We start from the raw sequence: 18,511 nt of genomic DNA on the forward strand, positions 1-18,511 counted from the left end.
GGTTTTTTAAGGCAGCATAGATGTATCCTTCGCTGCCTTTGATATCCCACAATCCTGTGAAATCCATTCTGTGAAAGTTAAGCTTAAAAAAGGTAGATGGCATCTGAAAGTTGCGGTTGGTTAGTTTGTGTGTAAATGTATGTTTATGACCAACGTTTGTCACTTGTGATGTCATTTCCAGCAAGAAATTACTTTTGTTGCAATTAAATATGTTTAGTTCTCACCAAAGTTGTGCTAACGGTAAAGCCGTTGGTTCAGTCCAAAATGGCGACAGCGCGACATCTATAGCGATTGTTGTCAAAACTGCAACGGAGTTTCACCTCTTGGTACTTATACTCTTTGGTATAATATTAGATACATCAGGCTTTTATGGTTGGTATAGTATGAAAATATGGATCTAATACTTGAGGAAGAAAATAACTGAGCCAAAACTGAGCAAAAATATGCAGTTTGGAAAGTTGCTGATATTTATATGGCCAAAAAGTAAGAAGAAATTCTGACTGCTTGTAATATTAATCAGTGAGATCTTAGCATACTACTTGAATCTAAATATCAGTTGACATTGTATACAGTATATCCCAATAATATGTCCTAAAGTGATATTTAAATGCTTAGTCTTATGATCAAAGCTAATTTTTAAATGTGTGTGTGTGTGGGGGGGGAGGTGTCAAAACATATAATGCAATGCAATACAATAATAATTGAGAGATCAAAAACCCAGTGCACCATATTTGATGCTCACATTTTAAGTGTTCATCTTGAAATATTTGATACAATAGGCTTTAAAGGTAGTTACATGTACAAAAAAATGTGAGACTCATACTGTAATGTCTCATTATCTTTATTTAGACAGAAGAAAATAAACACTGTAAAATCTAATTAGTTGGACTTACTTAAAAAAAAGCATGCAAACCGATTGCCTTAAAAAAAACAAGTGAATAGGAATAGTATGTGGTACTGACAAATGCTTAGTTAGCATAGTTCACTTACACAATAGTTCTAGTAACTAAAAAAGAACTGTAGAGAGTACTTGATAATTTACTTTAAATAAAATATAATTGTTACCATTGTTGTGTTTTGCAGGCTGAATGTTGAAGTCTGTGTGACTCAAGTATGATCAATTGCAAGATTGTCACAAATATAGAGTGATTATATAAATCCAATTAAAAGTTTCACAAGGTGTTTAGGACATAAGTGTTAGCAACAAAATTATAAAAGATCATTAATTGACATGACATATAGTTATGTTATACATCATTCATTCATATACATTATATATACACACATATATAAAATATATATATATAGCCTACTTCTCTTCCTTTGAAACCGAATAACTGATTTCTTGTTGGAATCGCTGCATCAATGGGAAGAGAATTACAATAGTATAAATGAAGTTCCAAGTGCCCAACCAAAGGGATCACTAATCGCCATAATGGTGACTAAAAACATTTTAGGAAAATCAACATCAATTTATGAAGTCAGCTTGTGCGATGATCTCTCAAATTTTTCAGTTGTATTAAAATTTCAACATTCAAGATGACTTTGGGAAATGAGTGAATTTTAAGATTTTAAGATTTTCCAAGTTAAGATTTTCCCCGCCTCAAAAACCACACTCAAACCAATCAATTAATCTTAACTTGGGTTTTCTTAGTAAACAAAACATAGTATGTGAATAGTGCAGATTACTAGATTTTTACAATTAAGTTAAGCCATTAAGTAAAGTTAACTAAAAAGTGTTAGTTAGAATCACTGTTGGATTTTACAGTGCACAGCTTGATTTTGATAGACTTGTTGAGTAACTAAATGAAAATTTAGTCTTTTCTTTTGTACACTTGTTGGCACACAGCATCCTCACATGTCATCTCCTGCAAGTGAAATGGTCAAAACGTATCCCTTGTGAGTACGGCAGAGTAGGAATTTTATGAAAGGATAATATGCAGGACCATACACCATACACACGTTAATGTCTTAATTATATTTAATAAAAACTGAAAAAAAAAAATATATATATATATATATATATGTATATATATAGATATTTATATGGAATAACGTTGATTTTAACATTGTTTTGGTTAATATTATCCATAGAATGAGGATGCTCACCAGATAAAGTTTGTCATCTTCTATCCAGTGTTTCCATCCCCGGTTGGCTTTCTCACCTTTCTGGGTGGCCACCAATTTGTCACCTTCCCAGGTCACCAGAGTCTGAATGTAACATAAATATTAAACCCCCTGGCCTGTTTCTAGATTTATTTACATGATTTTAATGAAAACAAAAGTCATTTTACAAATTTTTTTTTTTACACAAATTATGCTCACTTGTTTTAATAATATTTTTTTTATTGATCATAATTTGGGACCATGGTGCATAAAAAAGAGCTATTGCTTATTTACAATACATATCAAAGCACTATCTTTCTTATTAGTGCTGACTACTGACTAATTCGGGCTAGAATTAATATATGGCTCATCGATCAGTACTTTCATGAAAATCAAGTTGTACTTTTAATCTGAAAATGAACTTTTACTGGAGTAATATGGTATATACTTAGTACTTGATTTGTACTTTTTACACCCCTGGTTTATATAAATAAACCTGTATTGAGATGACATGAGAAAAAAAGACCTTTAATGTATTTTGTCCTTTTGGATAAAAGTTGAGGCCTGTTCTCTGTTTGTTTTAAGGCAAGGCAAGGCAAGTTTATTTAAATAACACATTTCATTCACTATGGCCATTCAAAGTTCTTTACAGAAAGGAATTAAAATAATCAGAAAATAAAAACAAGGAAAATTAAAACAGTTCTAAAAAAAAAAAATTCACGAGTTCACACGTACATGGAATCTGATGTAGTATTTATGCGTATTTGGCTTGCTGTCCAGGGGAGGGCTCCGAGCTTGGAATTTGGCCCGAACCCAGAGTACTCCCCCCTTATACTGGGGTAGACCCAGCCGAGTGTGAGGTGATGGGGTGGTGGAGGGATGCTGAGAAACTTATCGTGAGACTGAAGGTGAGGAAAGGCTTTATTTATACCAGCTTCCTCTTGTGCTGATTGGTTGATTACCTGAACGTGCTCCTCCCGAACTTTGTTACATGAAACTTCATTTAAAAGAGATATATGATACAGTTATAAAATGAATTAAAAGAGTAAAAAGATGATACATAGATAAACTTCTCATCTGGCAAAATCATATCATATTTTTCACAACTCCCAGTTGTACTCTGAGATTTTCCCATGGTGATTACACTGTGTCTGTGGTGTTATTTCGGCGCGCCCAAGACATCTATTGGACGTCTCCGATGGACCCGATTTTCCCCTAAAATCAGACAGGAGGAGCTCTAGAACTGACTCACGGGGTAACCTCGGGATCACTGCCCCATGAGTCCGCACCCCAAAAACCCATTTTTTACTGTAGGTTCATCACTGAACAAACTGACTGAGATCATGGCCAACAGGCCAAGGCTGGGGTAATACAGGTAAATACATTTATGACATTAGAAGAGGATCACAATTATAAAGGGAATTGTTCACCTTTATCGACCTGTTGTCAAATCCGTTAGTAAATTCTTCCTTCTCATCTCCAATAGTGAAGATCAGCTCAAAGCTTTTGAAGGCGCTCTGTGTCTTAATCACAAAGCTATCTCCATCCTGGGTAATGGTCTTTGTTGGAGTGAGGTGGACTGCAATCTTCCGAACGGCAAAGGCAAAGTCTATGTATGTAAGAATAACAAAATATTTGCAACTTGGCATGGTCATTTCTTATTCTTTAGGCTTTGTCTAATATCATAAAGTGGCATAATAAGAGTTAGAAAATGGCACAAATATAGCTTTCTCTTATTTCTCTGCTGACTTTAACTGATAGCAGACATCTGATCAGGCTTACCCAGTGCTCTAAGGTAATTCTCAAGGTTTTCGTTCGACTCCAGCTCCCATTTTCCAGTGAAATCCACGGGCATGGTGGATTTTTCTTTTGAGGAAGTTCCACGTCCTCAAAGCCCGTGCGCTTGACGTCGGAAGCGTTGACGTGACACTCGGACGGCTTCGGTGTTTTTCGGGTAATTTCGGCCAAACTCGGCATTTGAGTGACACTGCACGACGATGTTAGCTTGCAATGAGTATGAGCTTAAAGGGGCACCAGGCAACTCTTGAGTGTTTTTTCTCTACGAAGCTCCCCCTAGTGTCTGGTAGTAAATGCTTTCATACACTCTGTCGTAAAAACGAACTGTTGTCACCCCACCCCCCTCGCCACGAGCAACCCAGCTGATCAGCTGTCAACCCAGCTGAGCAGAGGAACCGGCTATTTCAAAGCCAGTTATGTCTACCGAGGCAAGTAAAGCAATATTTTCTTTCCAACTGATGGCGATTTTTTTTTTTTTTTTATTGTGTTGTCATGCATACTAGTATTTTTACCGGGAACGAACGATATGAACGAGGCGAACTACTGCTTTCGTGTTTGTTTGTTTTTGGGAGAGTGGGCATGAGCATAAAATATATATATATCGGAGGCTAATATTTGTCTAAAGTTATATTAGCAAGGTCTATAAGTTCATCTGGTAGAATGATGGTTTACCTTTGCTTGTCTAAGAAAACATCCGAACGTTTTTTCTAGCTCGATCATGATATGTGCAACATGTTTATTGCCTATTATCAGACGCGTTGACTTAGTGACATAAAATAAAAGTGTATAAAACCGACAGAGGAACGGCCACACAACTACAGAAATCAAACGTGTTTGCTAATGACAATGCCTAACATCAAAGTTATAGTATCTAGCGTAACGTTACTAGTAAGCCCGTAACAGACAGCGATCATAATAAAAAAACTTTATGGACAATAGCAAACATCCTGAGGTCGCAATTACTTGAAATTTAAATATTAAACACAGTTTATTCCAAAGATACTTACAAGTGCAACAGCAATAAGGCCAGGTCAGCATCCGTTTTGCAGGCTTCTGTTTCTCTCAGTTCTCACCATTCTGAAAAAGCCGGTCCAATATTTACTCGAGTCTGACTTCTTGCGCGGTCAGTCTCCCGTTTCCTCTTTCGTTGGTCCTCCGACAAAGATTTCCTAGCTTTCTGCTTCTTTTTACAGGCTCAGCCATAACTAAATCTATCGTTGCCCTTTGCTTAGCTAGCTGGTGCTTGAATGGGGGCGTGTAATTACGTGTGCAGTGCCGTCAAGCAATTCGTTACATCGCGAGACCTGATATCACGCGATACTTCCTGGAACACGACCCGTGTCCCAAAGTTGCAAGTGAGTTTTTTCCGCTCTCGGGCACCAGGGGGGTGCGAAACCACCACCATTCAACCCAAAATAAGTAATATAACCATTCCACTGACTCCGAAGCTGTTCAGTTAAGGTTAAAAAGTTACCTAGAGCCCCTTTAACCCTTTCCTCTAAAGACTACACCTTCATTGCAGGTATGATTAAAACACCGTGCTGAAATGTGCCCTGTCAACTGAAAATTCTCATTCTCTAATTTAAATATTAAAATGTAGCCTATAATAGTCTCTCAGCAATGATAGCATTGTCTCAAAAGTAGCCTAATTATACATTTTCCACAGTATTCCACACTAGCTCTAGTCTAGGGGAGAGCGGGGCACAACCTAACGCTTTTTGACTTTCTCAGTTTGTGTAAATCTACTTATGGTTCAGAGTATTTATTTTTTCCCACATTAATTTCCCACATGTCTAGTACAATTATGTGTTTTTGTTTTATTAATACAGTATATACTTTTTTCTTGATATACCCCGAAAGAATGGAAGTGAAATGTGACAACATGCCCCATAGGTGGGGTACATTGTAACATGTGTGGGGCACATTGTAACATGACATATGGCAGCTTAAAATGTTATCTGATCTAATAAAAAAAATATACAAAACAAACTAAAATATTTTCTAAATAAAATACAATTAAAAAACTTTTTCATATAAAATAATGGAAATTTTTAATAATTAAATAGAAACTCATTTTTGAGTTTTGACTACGAACACAGGAAAACACAGCTATACAACATAGTTCAAAACAAATAAATAATTAGTAATTTCTGGACATTGACTCTCAGTCTTTATTCACCTTTTTCTCACGTTTTCTCAATAAAATTAATAAAAGTATAGAATATAATAGCATATTTCTAATAGGGGCACATTGTAACGCAGTGTTACAATGCCCCGCCTGCACAACTGGGATTTAAACCCTGCTAGTGTCTTCTGCTAGTTAGCGAAGCATTAAATAACTATCTCAACTGTTAAATAACATCTTGGAGATTAAAATAATATCAGATTTGTCTTATTTTAAATAAACACAAAAAATAGAGTTGAAAAATTAACTTAAGTAAGAAATGTACTTTTGCTATGGTTTAATAAATGTCTATGGATATCTTCAAAAAAATATATATATTTTGGCGTATTTTTTTTTTCTATATAGTGTTGATATGGCAACTAGTAAATAAACAAAGTTCCGTCATCCAAGCATGTGCGGAAGTATTTAAAACAAGCGTGTTACAACTAACCCCGCGTTAGGTTGTGCCCCGCGCTCCCCTATATCACAATCTTCAGCCATCTAATAATAATAATAATAATAGGCCTAATAATAATAAAAATAAAGTTTTAATTAATAAATATAGTTTGACTGCTTAGACACCATCAGTGTCTCTACTTAATGGTTACAGAATAAATCTTTAATATACAATGTAAAACGATTTTTTTTAGCTCATTATGGTAAAAAAAAAAAAAAGATAACTACTTTCATAGCATATTGTTTGTTACCAAAGCAAATGTGTTTTGTACTACCCTGTAAAGCCTGACATGAAATAATAGTCTGAAAAATATTTTTTTTTTTATTAAACGGTATCTAAAAAATCTAAATAAAATTAGATTAGCCTATGTTTTTGTTGTTGTTGAGTATAATATTAGATACATCAGGCTTTTATGGTTGGTATAGTATGAAAATATGGATCTAATACTTGAGGAAGAAAATAACTGAGCCAAAACTGCATGAGCAAAAATATGCAATTTGGAAAGTTGCTGATATTTATATGGCCAAAAAGTAAGAAGAAATTCTGACTGCTTGTAATATTAATCAGTGAGATCTTAGCATACTACTTGAATCTAAATATCAGTTGTCATTGTAGTATATCCCAATAATATGTCCTAGTAAAGTGATATTTAAATGCTTAATCTTATGATCAAAGCTAATTCTTAATTGTGTGTGTTTGTGCTTGGGGTGGGGGGCAAAACATATAATGCAATGAAATACAATAATGATTGAGAGATCAAAAACCCAGTGTATCATATTTGATGCTCACATTTTAAGTGTTCATCTTGAAATATTTGATACAATAGGCTTTATAGGGTTAAGTTACATGTACAAGAAATGTGAGACTCGTACTGTAATGTCTCATTATCTTTATTTAGACAGAAGAAAACAAACTCCCACTGAAGTGTTGACAGAGTCACATTGTGAGTCATTTTCATCTCCTGAGAAAGCAGTAATGCCTCAAGTTAACACACAGCTTGATTTTGATAGACTTGTTGAGTAACTAAATGAATGTGACATTAAATCACATGGAAATTTAGTCTTTTCTTTTGTACACTTGTTGGCACACAGCATCCTCACATGTCAACTCCTGCAAGTGAAATGGTCGTGAGGTCAAAACGTATCTCTTGTGAGTACGGCAGAACAGGAATTTTATGAAAGGATAATATGCAGGACCATACACACGTTAAATGTCTTAATTATATTTCATAAAAACTGGGGGGGGGGGGGGGGGGATATATATATATATATATATTTATATGGAATAACGTTGATTTTAACATTGTTTTGGTTAATATTATCCATAGAATGAGGATGCTCACCAGATAAAGTTTGTCATCTTCTATCCAGTGTTTCCATCCCCGGTTGGCTTTCTCACCTTTCTGGGTGGCCACCAATTTGTCACCTTCCCAGGTCACCAGAGTCTGAATGTAACATAAATATTAAACCCCCTGGCCTGTTTCTAGATTTATTTACATGATTTTAATGAAAACAAAAGTCATTTAAAGTTTTTTTTTTTACACAAATTATGCTCACTTGTTTTAATAATATATTTTTTAGCGCAATTTTACTACGGACAAAATTGCGATTGTTAACTCATGATTTCTGTTCTGTCTGTGCGCACCAATCTTGCACTTCTATCTCCTCCTCAACCAGACCACCTAGAGACTTCGGGTTTTCGGCATTATGTTAAGGAAGGTCTAATCTCGGGAACGCACACACAAAAAAAATAAAAATAAAAAATAAAAAAAATAAATAAAAAGATTTACTATCTCTTAGTGTTGTGATCCCATGACGTCAGAAAATTGCGCTAAAACACTCACTGAGTTTTTATTACTTGTTTTATTGATCATAATTTGGGAGCATGATGCATAAAAAAGAGCTATTGCTTATTTACAATACATATCAAAGCACCATCTTTCTTATTAGTGCTGACTACTGACTAGTTTGCCTATAATTCGGGCTAGAATTAATATATGGCTCATCGATCAGTACTTACATGAAAATCAATCAAACTTTTACTGGAGTAATATGGTATATAGTTAGTACTTGATTTGTACTCTTTACACCCCTGGTTTATATAAATAAACCTGTATTGAGATGACATGAGAAAAAAAGACCTTTAATGTATTTTGTCCTTTTGGGTAAAAGTTGAGGCCTGTTCTCTGTTTGTTTTAAGGCAAGGCAAGGCAAGTTAAAACAGTTCTAAAAGAAATTAAAAGAGATATATGATACAGTTATAAAATGAATTAAAAGAGTAAAAAGATGATACAGAGATAAACTTCTCATCTGGCAAAACACTGGTGTATCATATTTTTCACAACTCCCAGTTATACTCTGAGATTTTCCCATGGTGATTACACTGTGTCTGTGGTGTTATTTCAGCACACCTAAGAAATCTATTGGACGTCTCCGATGGACCCGATTTTCCCCTAAAATCAGACAGGAGGAGCTCTAGAACTGACTCACGGGGTAACCTCGGGATCACTGCCCCATCAGTCCGCACCCCAAAAACCCATTTTTTACTGTAGGTTCATCACTGAACAAACTGACTGAGATCATGGCCAACAGGCCAAGGCTGGGGTAACTATACAGGTTTATGACATTAGAAGAGGATCACAATTATAAAGGGAATTGTTCACCTTTATCGACCTGTTGTCAAATCCCTTAGTAAATTCTTCCTTCTCATCTCCAATAGTGAAGATCAGCTCATAGCTTTTGAAGGCGCTCTGTGTCTTAATCACAAAGCTATCTCCATCCTGGGTAAAGATCTTTGTTGGAGTGAGGTGGGCTGCAATCTTCCGAAAGGCAAAGTCAATGTCTATGTATGTAAGAATAGCAAAATATTTGCAACTTGGCATGGTCATTTCTTATTCTTTAGGCTTTGTCTAATATCATAAAGTGGCATAATCAGAGTTAGAAAATGGCACAAATATAGCAGACATCTGATCAGGCTTACCCAGTGCTTTAAGGTAATTCTCAAGGTTTTCGCTCGACTCCAGCTCCCATTTTCCAGTGAAATCCACGGGCATGGTTGTGTGATGAACTCTGGACATCAGTATAGCATTACCAGGTCAAGTGAGGAGCTTTATACTCAACTGTTTATTCACAATGAGGGGAGAGAGCAGAGTTAAGATAAGGGAGATCTCTGACCTATAAGTGAAGAAGAGAAGACCCCTCACCTACTGAAAAAAAGTCTAAATGTATTTAACACTGGCCACCAGACATTGTGAAGGTTCTTTGGGGTTCCTTTCCTTTTCTGTTTAGTTAGTAAGGTTGCCTTTAATATTCCCTACTACTTGTTATTTAAGAGACGTTGTGCTATTCTGAACTCATTATGTAAAATGCACTATAAACGTATTTATCAAGACGATCTTTGCAGTAAAAGCTTGTATTAAAATATGTTATATGGTAAATAAGATTTCACGACAGTCAAGGTTTGTAATTTTCCCAGTGTCGCTGTTGTCTGAGGTGTTCTGACGCTTTATTCAACTATAGGCTATATACACTGCATTGTCACCATGTCGTTGTTCATTTGAATAAAGGCGTTGAGAATGGTTGTTGTCGCTCGTGTTGCCAAACCCTGAAACAGTTTTCTATTTGAATACATTATATTAATATTAATATATTAAAATGTAATTTATTCCTGTGATAGCAAAACTGTATTTCCAGCATCATTACTCCAGTCTTCAGTGTTATGATCCTCCAGAAATCATTCTAATATGTTGATACGGTGCACAAGAAACATTTCTTATTATAATCAATGTTGAAAACAGTTGTGCTGCTTAAAATATTTGTGGAAATCGTAATACCTTTTATTTAGGATGCTTTAATGAATAGAAAGTTATTTCAACGCAAATGGCATAGAGCATAAACAATATTGTAAATCTCCCACCCACTGAGATGCTGCTGCAGAAAAGGGGGCGAGTGGGGCGTTATACAACGTCATTTTTTGATCTTCATTCCTGTGATCTGAGAAACTCTGTATTTGGACTCTATTGTTAAGCGTGGAAGACAAGATAAGAGGAAATATGTCAGAAAGAACAAGGACCATTTCCAGCGTTTGATGTTCAGAAGATCAGAATACCCAAAGGCTACACTTTATTCTGTCACCACTGTTCCAGCACTTAGTGTATATTTATGAGTCAGACTTTATCTTGAATGCTCCATCCAGCGTGTCATTAAACAGGCCTGTAAGAAAGTAGGACAAATTTGAAAGTACAGAGGAAGAATATTTTAGTATTACTCCTTAGCAGGTGTTGTAGTAATAAGCCTTGCTATTACAGAAAGGGAAAAAGAATTGGATGTAGATTCAAACTTAAATTGCCTACATGAACTCAAAAGTAGACATTTTTGTATGAAATTTCCATGGATCTAGTCTGTCAATCTGTCTGTCAAAAGTAAATAAATAAATAAAAAACAACAAAAATCAGATTTTTTGTTCCATTGGAAAAACAAAATGGAATGGAATGACATGAGTTTTTTTTTTAAAGAAAATAAGAAAATAGGTTTTTTTAAATAAGATATTTTTTAAAGAAATTTCATATTAAAATAATAAGAAAAATCAGCATATTAGACTGATTTCTGAAGGCGATTTTCTTTTTTTAAGACTGGAGTAATGATGCTGAAAATTCAACTTTGCCATCACAGGAATAAATTACATTGTTGAAATATATTAAAATAGAAAACAGGTGTGAACTAATCAAGGAAACAATGAATCACCATGACAACAAATGAACACAACGACAACGGAAGGAAACAGGAAATAAAGTGATACAAAGTAAAAGTCCATGAAAACAAAAACAAAACACCAACATAACACGACAAAATCGTAATGCTATTCCACAATATTACAGTTTTAGCATATTTTCTGATCAAATAAATGCAGCCTTGTTGAGCATAAGAGGCATTTAAGACCATTTATGGACCCCCAAATTTGGAATGGTAGTGTAGATACACCAAGACAATTTTGGTTGGCAAAAGGAAAAGAAAATAGGCCATGCTCAGAAAAATAAAACATCTCAGGAATCTCATGTATATTTTATTCTACATTTCACTGAAGACACTTCAGAGTAATTTAGTCAGGAAGACTGACCTCATTACTGACAGGTATTCACCTGAACAATTATCCCATCTCTCTCTCTCTCTCTTGCTCTAGAGTCTGTAAGCATAAATGCAAGCCTTTTGACAGCATTGTGATTGTTGCTTTGACCGACTGTTGTGCAGCTGACAGACTGAGAATCAAAACAATTACAAACAGACATATCTGTCTGTTCATGCAGTGACTGACATGAGGTCATGACATGCATCACGCACTGGAATTCACTCCCCTTGACAGAGCTCCTGTACAAAAAAGAGAAAAAGAGGAAAAAATCCACTACATGTGTCCTACAACATGTATAAATGCTCTTTGAGATAATCCAAAGGCCCTAATTGGCTTTAGGATTACAACCTGCCGTGTGATTTGAGACGCCACACCGCACCTTGATGTCCAAACATCAGTGCAGAAGACAAACGCAAAAAAGCAGCAAAGATGTCTCCTGTGGACATGAATGGATACTGGAAAATGACAAGTAATGAAAACTTTGATGAATACATGGAAGTGCTAGGTATGATTCATTTTATATTTATTTATTTATTTATTTATTATACCCCTGTGAAATGAACTTCCTTTGCTGAACGAGGTATGGGAGATGTTATAATATGTTCTGTTGAAAATGGTCAAAAAAGGTTGCTGCCTTAAATTTTTAAGTACAATCAACTTGGGTGTTTAAGTCATTTCAACTTGAATTACATTAAACAGATTTTAAAAAACGAGGTGAATCTTGTATTACTTGATTTACATAGATACAGTAAAAATGGCCTCATGTTCCATAAAAGGGTATGGTTGACCAATTCTATATGTATTCAACTTACAGATGTGAATCTTGTCATCAGAAAAATTGCCAGCTATCTCATCTTTGATAAGGAGATTGTTCAGAATGGTGATCATTTTAATATCAAGACTCTCACCACCTTTAGGAACTACCATATGGAGTTTGATGTTGGAAAGGAGTTTGAGGAGGATTTGGTTGGGGTAGATGACAGGAAATGTATGGTAAGTGACCTCCTTATAAATGAAGGTACAGATTAAAGTGCAACTAAACAGAAATGTTTTTGTGTATTACACTCTTAAAAATAAAGGTTCTTTATGATTCCATGAGAGACCTATAACATCAATGGAACTTTCCATTGCACAAAAGGTTCTTTATACAGGAAAACGATTCTATTTGTAGTACTATCTGACCTGTATATTTCCTATTGTCAAGTATGACTCTAAATAGGATTAGATTGAGATTTAATGACCTATCGAATCTTAAATCCATGAGGTTTTCGGCTAATGCCGCAAACACCTGGTGCTCAGGAAACGTGAGGTCAACTAGTTTAGGCATGTTAGTACAGTGTTTGTGTTCAGTTTATAATGAGAGCTTTATTGGGGTTAAATTTTTTTTTTTTTTTTTTTGTTAAATCCTTTTTTTTTTTTTTTTGCTATTCACTTTATTTTTTAACATGTAATTAAGCTATTTATTGTCAATGTGCGAGACTTCCAATTCTTCCAATTCGCTTTTAGAAAAAAAAGGTTCACTGGGGTTCTATTTAGAACCCTAGTTCTTGACTCAACTCTTTATGCAAAAAGGTTATACACTGTAAACAGTGATAAAAAAACATTGGGGTTAAATGTTTTTTTTTTTTTTTTTTTTTGTTAAATCCTTTTTTTTTTTTTTTGCTATTCACCTTATTTTTAACATGTAATTAAGCTATTTATTGTGAATGTGCGAGACTTCCAATTCTTCCAATTCGCTCTTAGAAAAAAAGGTTCACTGGGGTTCTATTTAGAACCCTAGTTCTTGACTCAACTCTTTATGCAAAAAGGTTATACACTGTAAACAGTGATAAGATGGCTTAACTTACAAAAAGTAAGGAAACCCATTGCCTTAAAATTAAATAAACTTCATGCGGAATTGAAAAAATTAAGTTATGTGGAATTGTAAAGTTCACATAACTTAATTTTTTCAATTCCGTATGAAGTTTATTTAATTTAATTTATATTTATGATCCTATAATGGGAAAGGTTCTATGAAGCACCGGACAGAACCCTTTAAGTTTCTATATAGACTTTTTTTTAGAGAGAGGCAAATAATAAGGACAACAAAGTGTAGTAAATGATGCACTATAAACCAGTCTGTTAATGATTCTGCTAATAAATTATGTTTTTTATGTTAATTAAATTGATGTTTTTGGTAAAGTACACTATTTATTCTCTATTCTGTGTGTCGGTTCCAGCTTCATCTCTTTCTGTGGCGTGTATCTGTCCTTATTTTGTAGACCACGGTAAACTGGGAGGGAGACAAACTGGTGTGTGTGCAAAAAGGAGAAAAGGAAGGAAGGGGCTGGACACAGTGGGTGAAAGGGGATGAGTTACATGTGGTAAGTTTGTATAAGGACGCAGTTCATTTGAGGACATGGTCTGTTGTTGTATAATGAAAGGTCACACTTGGCTGATTCTTGTTGTTGGTGTAGTCAATAGTGCAGTTAATGAGATAACATCATTACCGCGGCAGTCGCACATTACAATAGCAAACATGTTTCAAATGTGTATAAGCTGAAATCTATTTAGTGACTACATTATACGACTGTCTGGGATTCTTCATTTGTTACTCAACAATATTTGCGCATAATGACCACTAAACTCTATAATTGACCTACTGTTCAATAGTTTGGGGTTGTTGGTACAATGTTAATGCATAAGTCTCTTATGCTCACCAAGGCTGAATTTATTTGTTCAAAAATATAACTGAAACATTTTTTTATTATTTTAATTAACAGGAAATGCGAGTCTGTGGAGTGGTGTGTAAACAGGTATATAAGAAACAAGTTCTCAACTGCTGTGACTTGAACCACAAGTAATCTACTGTGAATAAAAGTGAACGTTCCTGCCAATTAATAATAGTCATTGCTAATAGTATAATAGTAGATATTGTCTTTTTCATCCCTCAACTTATTTATGTCATGTAAACAATGTGCGGTGAAACTTTGTCAAAGAAAATAAAAGGCAACACGAAAGCATGCATGTTCACTATTCTCATCAGTTTTCTTTATTTTGTTAGCTGTGATTTGTCACACTTTCAGCACACGCGATATACAAGGGATGCAGCAGTGCAGGTTTACAGACCCTCTTCATATCATCCTCTTATTCCTGCTTCTGAAAAGAGCTCAATTTGCTGTGGGGTCAAGACCCATCTCCTTCTCCTCCAGCCAGAAAGACCCTCAGATGGAAAGGCGGTATTTTTAGACTGCAGTAAAGCTCCCAGTTAGGAGGCTTAGTGACCACAGTACTATAACATAGCAAACCCCCACACAAATTAATTTAACAGGTGTCAATTAACAAGTCATTTGGATTAAACTTTGTCTGATGAGGACTCTAGAAAGGCACATCAAGCAGATGCATATATGCAAAATGCAAGTGCAAACAGAAAGATTTATGAATGAGAGGATGAATAATGCACAGCTCAGTCTATGGTGGTTGTTTCTGTCTTTTCCACTAGGAGGCCTAACTATGCAACGGAAGCTTAAGACTTCTTGAAAACCTGCTCGCTCACAACTCCAGCTGCTCTCAGCTCCTGCATAGAAAATATACAGAACAGAATTATAAAACAAAACAAATTTTCCAGGACAAAGGTCACCAGAATCAATATCCTTTGCTCTAGACGACCACATCCATTTCAGAGAAATCATGTTCCTGTGTCTCTACAAATGGCACTTCTCACCAGCAGGTGGTGCTATGTGCCTAAATATAGATTCTTCAACAGACCGTAGACACTTTTTTGTCAAAGGGGTTGCTTGGGGTAATTAAGTGCAACATTGCACAGATGTGGTAGAAACATCTGTTGTTAACGTTTTAGATGAGTTCAATAGCACAATAGCCTTGAAACGATAATAACGTTCCCTGCACAATGAGCCCCTAATACACACTGGTGAGCACGTGTCATTTGTATCATCAGTTACCATATGTTTTACACTAACTCACAGTTTCCAAACACAAAGTAATTGTTGTATGGGGGAAAATGAGAGTGTATAAGAAAAGATGTTTCAAGTGCAGTTTAGTATTACACACCAAATGAAGTTCATCTCCTTCAATCCAGTGGGTCCAGCCCCTGCCCTCAATCTCTCCTTTCTGCACACACACAAGCTTGTCTCCATCCCAGGTGATGGTAGTCTGTGGATTAAACAATGCAAAGATGCAAAGTTTACTACAACATGTTTAAATAAGCGAAATTTACGGTTTGATATTTAATCTATAACATAAATTATGAAAAAAAATAAATAATAATAAATGGGAAGGTTTTATGTTGGGTAGTTGCACCTCAAAGCACCAGTGAAACTGTAATGGATGGATGTTGCCAATGTAATTTAAAGTCTGCATAAAACGGAAGTTGAGATAGTCTTTTCTTCCCTATTGTGACATATATTATCCAAGTAAAATGGCTTCTCCAAAAAGAAAAAACAAATGTAGGGCGGGACTTGACTTTGTCCACCGGGAATTGATTGGATGGTTGTGTTTTGCTATTACTGTGATGTCGTAAGTGACAGGTTGTCCCGCCCTCGCGCCAGTAAACACATCATCAGAGAAGAGAAGATATGTTGCTGCAAGTGGGAGGGGAAGTTATTTTGATTAAAGATGACAAGGGCACTTGAATTTAAAAAAATAATGAAGTGCACGGGTAAATCATTTATAACAGTACTGCATTATATATATATATATAAAAAAACTGCTTAGATATGATTTCTGTGATAACAATTTTTTGTTTAATTTATTCCGCTCATGTCTTACTTAATCAGATAAATGAATGCATGCCTTTTAATTATTTTTATGACACTGAAGCATAACATTTAAATATTTTTTTCTCAAGTTTGGAGTAGGTCAGCTAATAAGAGCCACCAAAAGCTGAACATCTAAATGACTAAAACAAGGATAAAACTTTGGTGCTCTCACTTAATATTTCAGTCATTGCAGTTTTCTGTACGCAACTGCATTCCATGTACACATGCGGGGATTACAATCAAATAAGTCATTCAAGTGAGCAGAAATCAAATGAGAAAGCCCAGCTATTTCAGCCATTTCTAAGCCAAAGACTGAAAAAATCAGCAGCAGACAAACATTATAATTTATGTCTCGTCAATTTTTTCTCTCCATCACTGTAATTCATACTTCTGGATTATACACTCACCATACATTTCCTGCCATCAACTGCACCCAGGTCTTCCTCAAACTCCTGACCAACCACAAAGTCCATGTCATAGTTCTTGAATGTGCTGACAGTCTTGATGACAAAGTGATCTCCATTCTGGGTGATATCTTTGTCAGGTTTTAACAAAACAGCAATTTTCCTGATAGCAACATTAATTTCTTCAGGAAATATGAGAGAAAAATAAAAATAAAATTACAATTAGTAGGCCTATCCCTGTTTAACAGACCTGTTTATGAATCAATTCAAGTTAAGTGTTTATGGAAACACTTGATATCTAAATACTTTCCCTTATTAACCCCTTAAATGGTTGTAATTCAAGAATACTTTGGAATATAGACCTAGACTTTCCAGTTACCGCTAATATATTTTAAATTATCGAATAAAATTTCCTACTAATAATAGAGTTTCGTTTATAAACAAATAAGCGTGTGACCGATGTTCTGATTTAAAGACTGACAATTAGCACGACCAATGGTATGCAAGTGCGGGCTGTGAAAGAGCATTTCATTGGTTGGAAGTACAGAACGAAAACGTACTCGGTTACTAACGTAATCTCGGTTCTCTCTAGAGAGGGAACGAGTACTTGCGTAATATCTTACGCTATCTCTTCAATATCTCGAGGAAAAGAGGTTTTCCCCTAGGTAAGATATTACGCAAGTACGAGAGAACCTCTCGTAAGAGAACGTCCCTTTCACTGAACGAGTCGGAGCAGTACTGAAGAACAAGTCGTCTCGTTTGTGAACAAGGATATGTTGACCGATTTGAAGGGCATTTGTGAGTCAGTTTCGTTAAAAAATCGGTTCAGTGTGAATAATTTAACTCATTCAACAACACTCAGGTCGCCATCTGGCGTAACGACTTGTAGAAACGGCCACTGCACGAATCTGAACACCGCGAACTGCTACTGACAGTCCGAGCCACTGTGAATTAATACATCAACTCCACACCACCAGCATTACGTGTTTCGGTTTCATCCTATGGTTTCATCCAAGAAATTAGCATTTTTTTTTTTAAATAAAGCAAGAATTCATACAGTCACATACCCTTATATCTATAAAAAATAAATAAAATAAAAAATAAATAAAAACTTACCGAGAGCTTTGAGATACTCCTCAAAGTTGTCACTGGAGATCATTTTCCAGACGCCATTATAATCAGCAGGCATTGTGAAATGTGATTTTCTTCGTACCCTGAAAGTGTTTTTTAGAGGAGACCTGATGCTTGATCGTTCCCCAGCTCCTGTTGTGCAGCTCTCTGACTATCAGCACCGCATTTTATTTACCACTATAATAATCGGATCAGCTCATTACCGCGAGACATGTGCTCAGTACAACTAAAAACACTACCACAACGTGCACAATCCACTGCATAACCCTCGAGGATCAAAGTACAAGATATCGGAACACATGGATTAATGGTAGGGGACAATCGTTGCATTATTCACATGGATTTACACCATTCTGCTACATTAACTTTTAGATTAAATGAACTGAAAACTCATTTCTCTGTTGACATGTAAATTAGAAGTCTAAGATTCTCAGGGCATCTTGAAGAGAGAGTGACACTAATTTGTGATCCAGGCTCACAGTAAAAAATGAGTAGAACATGTTTTTGCTCACATGACCTTCACGATGGCACACATCCCATCCTTTAACAATTAATCTCAATTAGCAAGGCT

The 18,511-nt window shown here is 35.5% G+C and overlaps 4 protein-coding genes across 4 annotated transcripts; 1 reads left to right on the plus strand and 3 right to left on the minus strand.

Moving 5' to 3' along the window:
• Positions 1-824: 824 nt before the first annotated feature.
• Positions 825-4,043, minus strand: LOC307162086 (retinol-binding protein 2-like). Its single transcript, XM_079877156.1, has 4 exons — positions 3,889-4,043; positions 3,537-3,715; positions 2,110-2,211; positions 825-1,868 (listed from the first exon to the last, which is right to left on the minus strand). Exons 1-4 carry the CDS (start codon positions 3,959-3,961, stop codon positions 1,815-1,817), a joined length of 408 nt encoding a protein of 135 aa, XP_079733282.1. The 5' UTR covers positions 3,962-4,043; the 3' UTR covers positions 825-1,814.
• Positions 4,044-7,304: 3,261 nt separating this feature from the next.
• LOC307161218 (retinol-binding protein 2-like) lies at positions 7,305-9,662 on the minus strand. Its single transcript, XM_079875827.1, has 4 exons — positions 9,504-9,662; positions 9,187-9,365; positions 7,867-7,968; positions 7,305-7,634 (listed from the first exon to the last, which is right to left on the minus strand). The coding sequence occupies exons 1-4, from the start codon at positions 9,598-9,600 to the stop codon at positions 7,581-7,583; spliced, it is 432 nt and encodes a 143-aa protein (XP_079731953.1). The 5' UTR covers positions 9,601-9,662; the 3' UTR covers positions 7,305-7,580.
• Positions 9,663-11,706: 2,044 nt separating this feature from the next.
• rbp1.2 (retinol binding protein 1, cellular, tandem duplicate 2) lies at positions 11,707-14,665 on the plus strand. Its single transcript, XM_079875826.1, has 4 exons — positions 11,707-12,153; positions 12,463-12,641; positions 13,910-14,011; positions 14,411-14,665. The coding sequence occupies exons 1-4, from the start codon at positions 12,078-12,080 to the stop codon at positions 14,489-14,491; spliced, it is 438 nt and encodes a 145-aa protein (XP_079731952.1). The 5' UTR covers positions 11,707-12,077; the 3' UTR covers positions 14,492-14,665.
• On the minus strand, positions 14,653-18,244 carry rbp1.1 (retinol binding protein 1, cellular, tandem duplicate 1). Its single transcript, XM_079875829.1, has 4 exons — positions 17,926-18,244; positions 16,813-16,991; positions 15,699-15,800; positions 14,653-15,204 (listed from the first exon to the last, which is right to left on the minus strand). Exons 1-4 carry the CDS (start codon positions 17,996-17,998, stop codon positions 15,154-15,156), a joined length of 405 nt encoding a protein of 134 aa, XP_079731955.1. The 5' UTR covers positions 17,999-18,244; the 3' UTR covers positions 14,653-15,153.
• Between the last annotated feature and the right edge of the window lie 267 nt (positions 18,245-18,511).

The sequence above is a fragment of the Squalius cephalus genome (assembly GCF_949319135.1).
Source record: "Squalius cephalus genome assembly, chromosome: 7".
In the NCBI taxonomy this organism is placed as follows: domain Eukaryota; kingdom Metazoa; phylum Chordata; class Actinopteri; order Cypriniformes; family Leuciscidae; genus Squalius; species Squalius cephalus.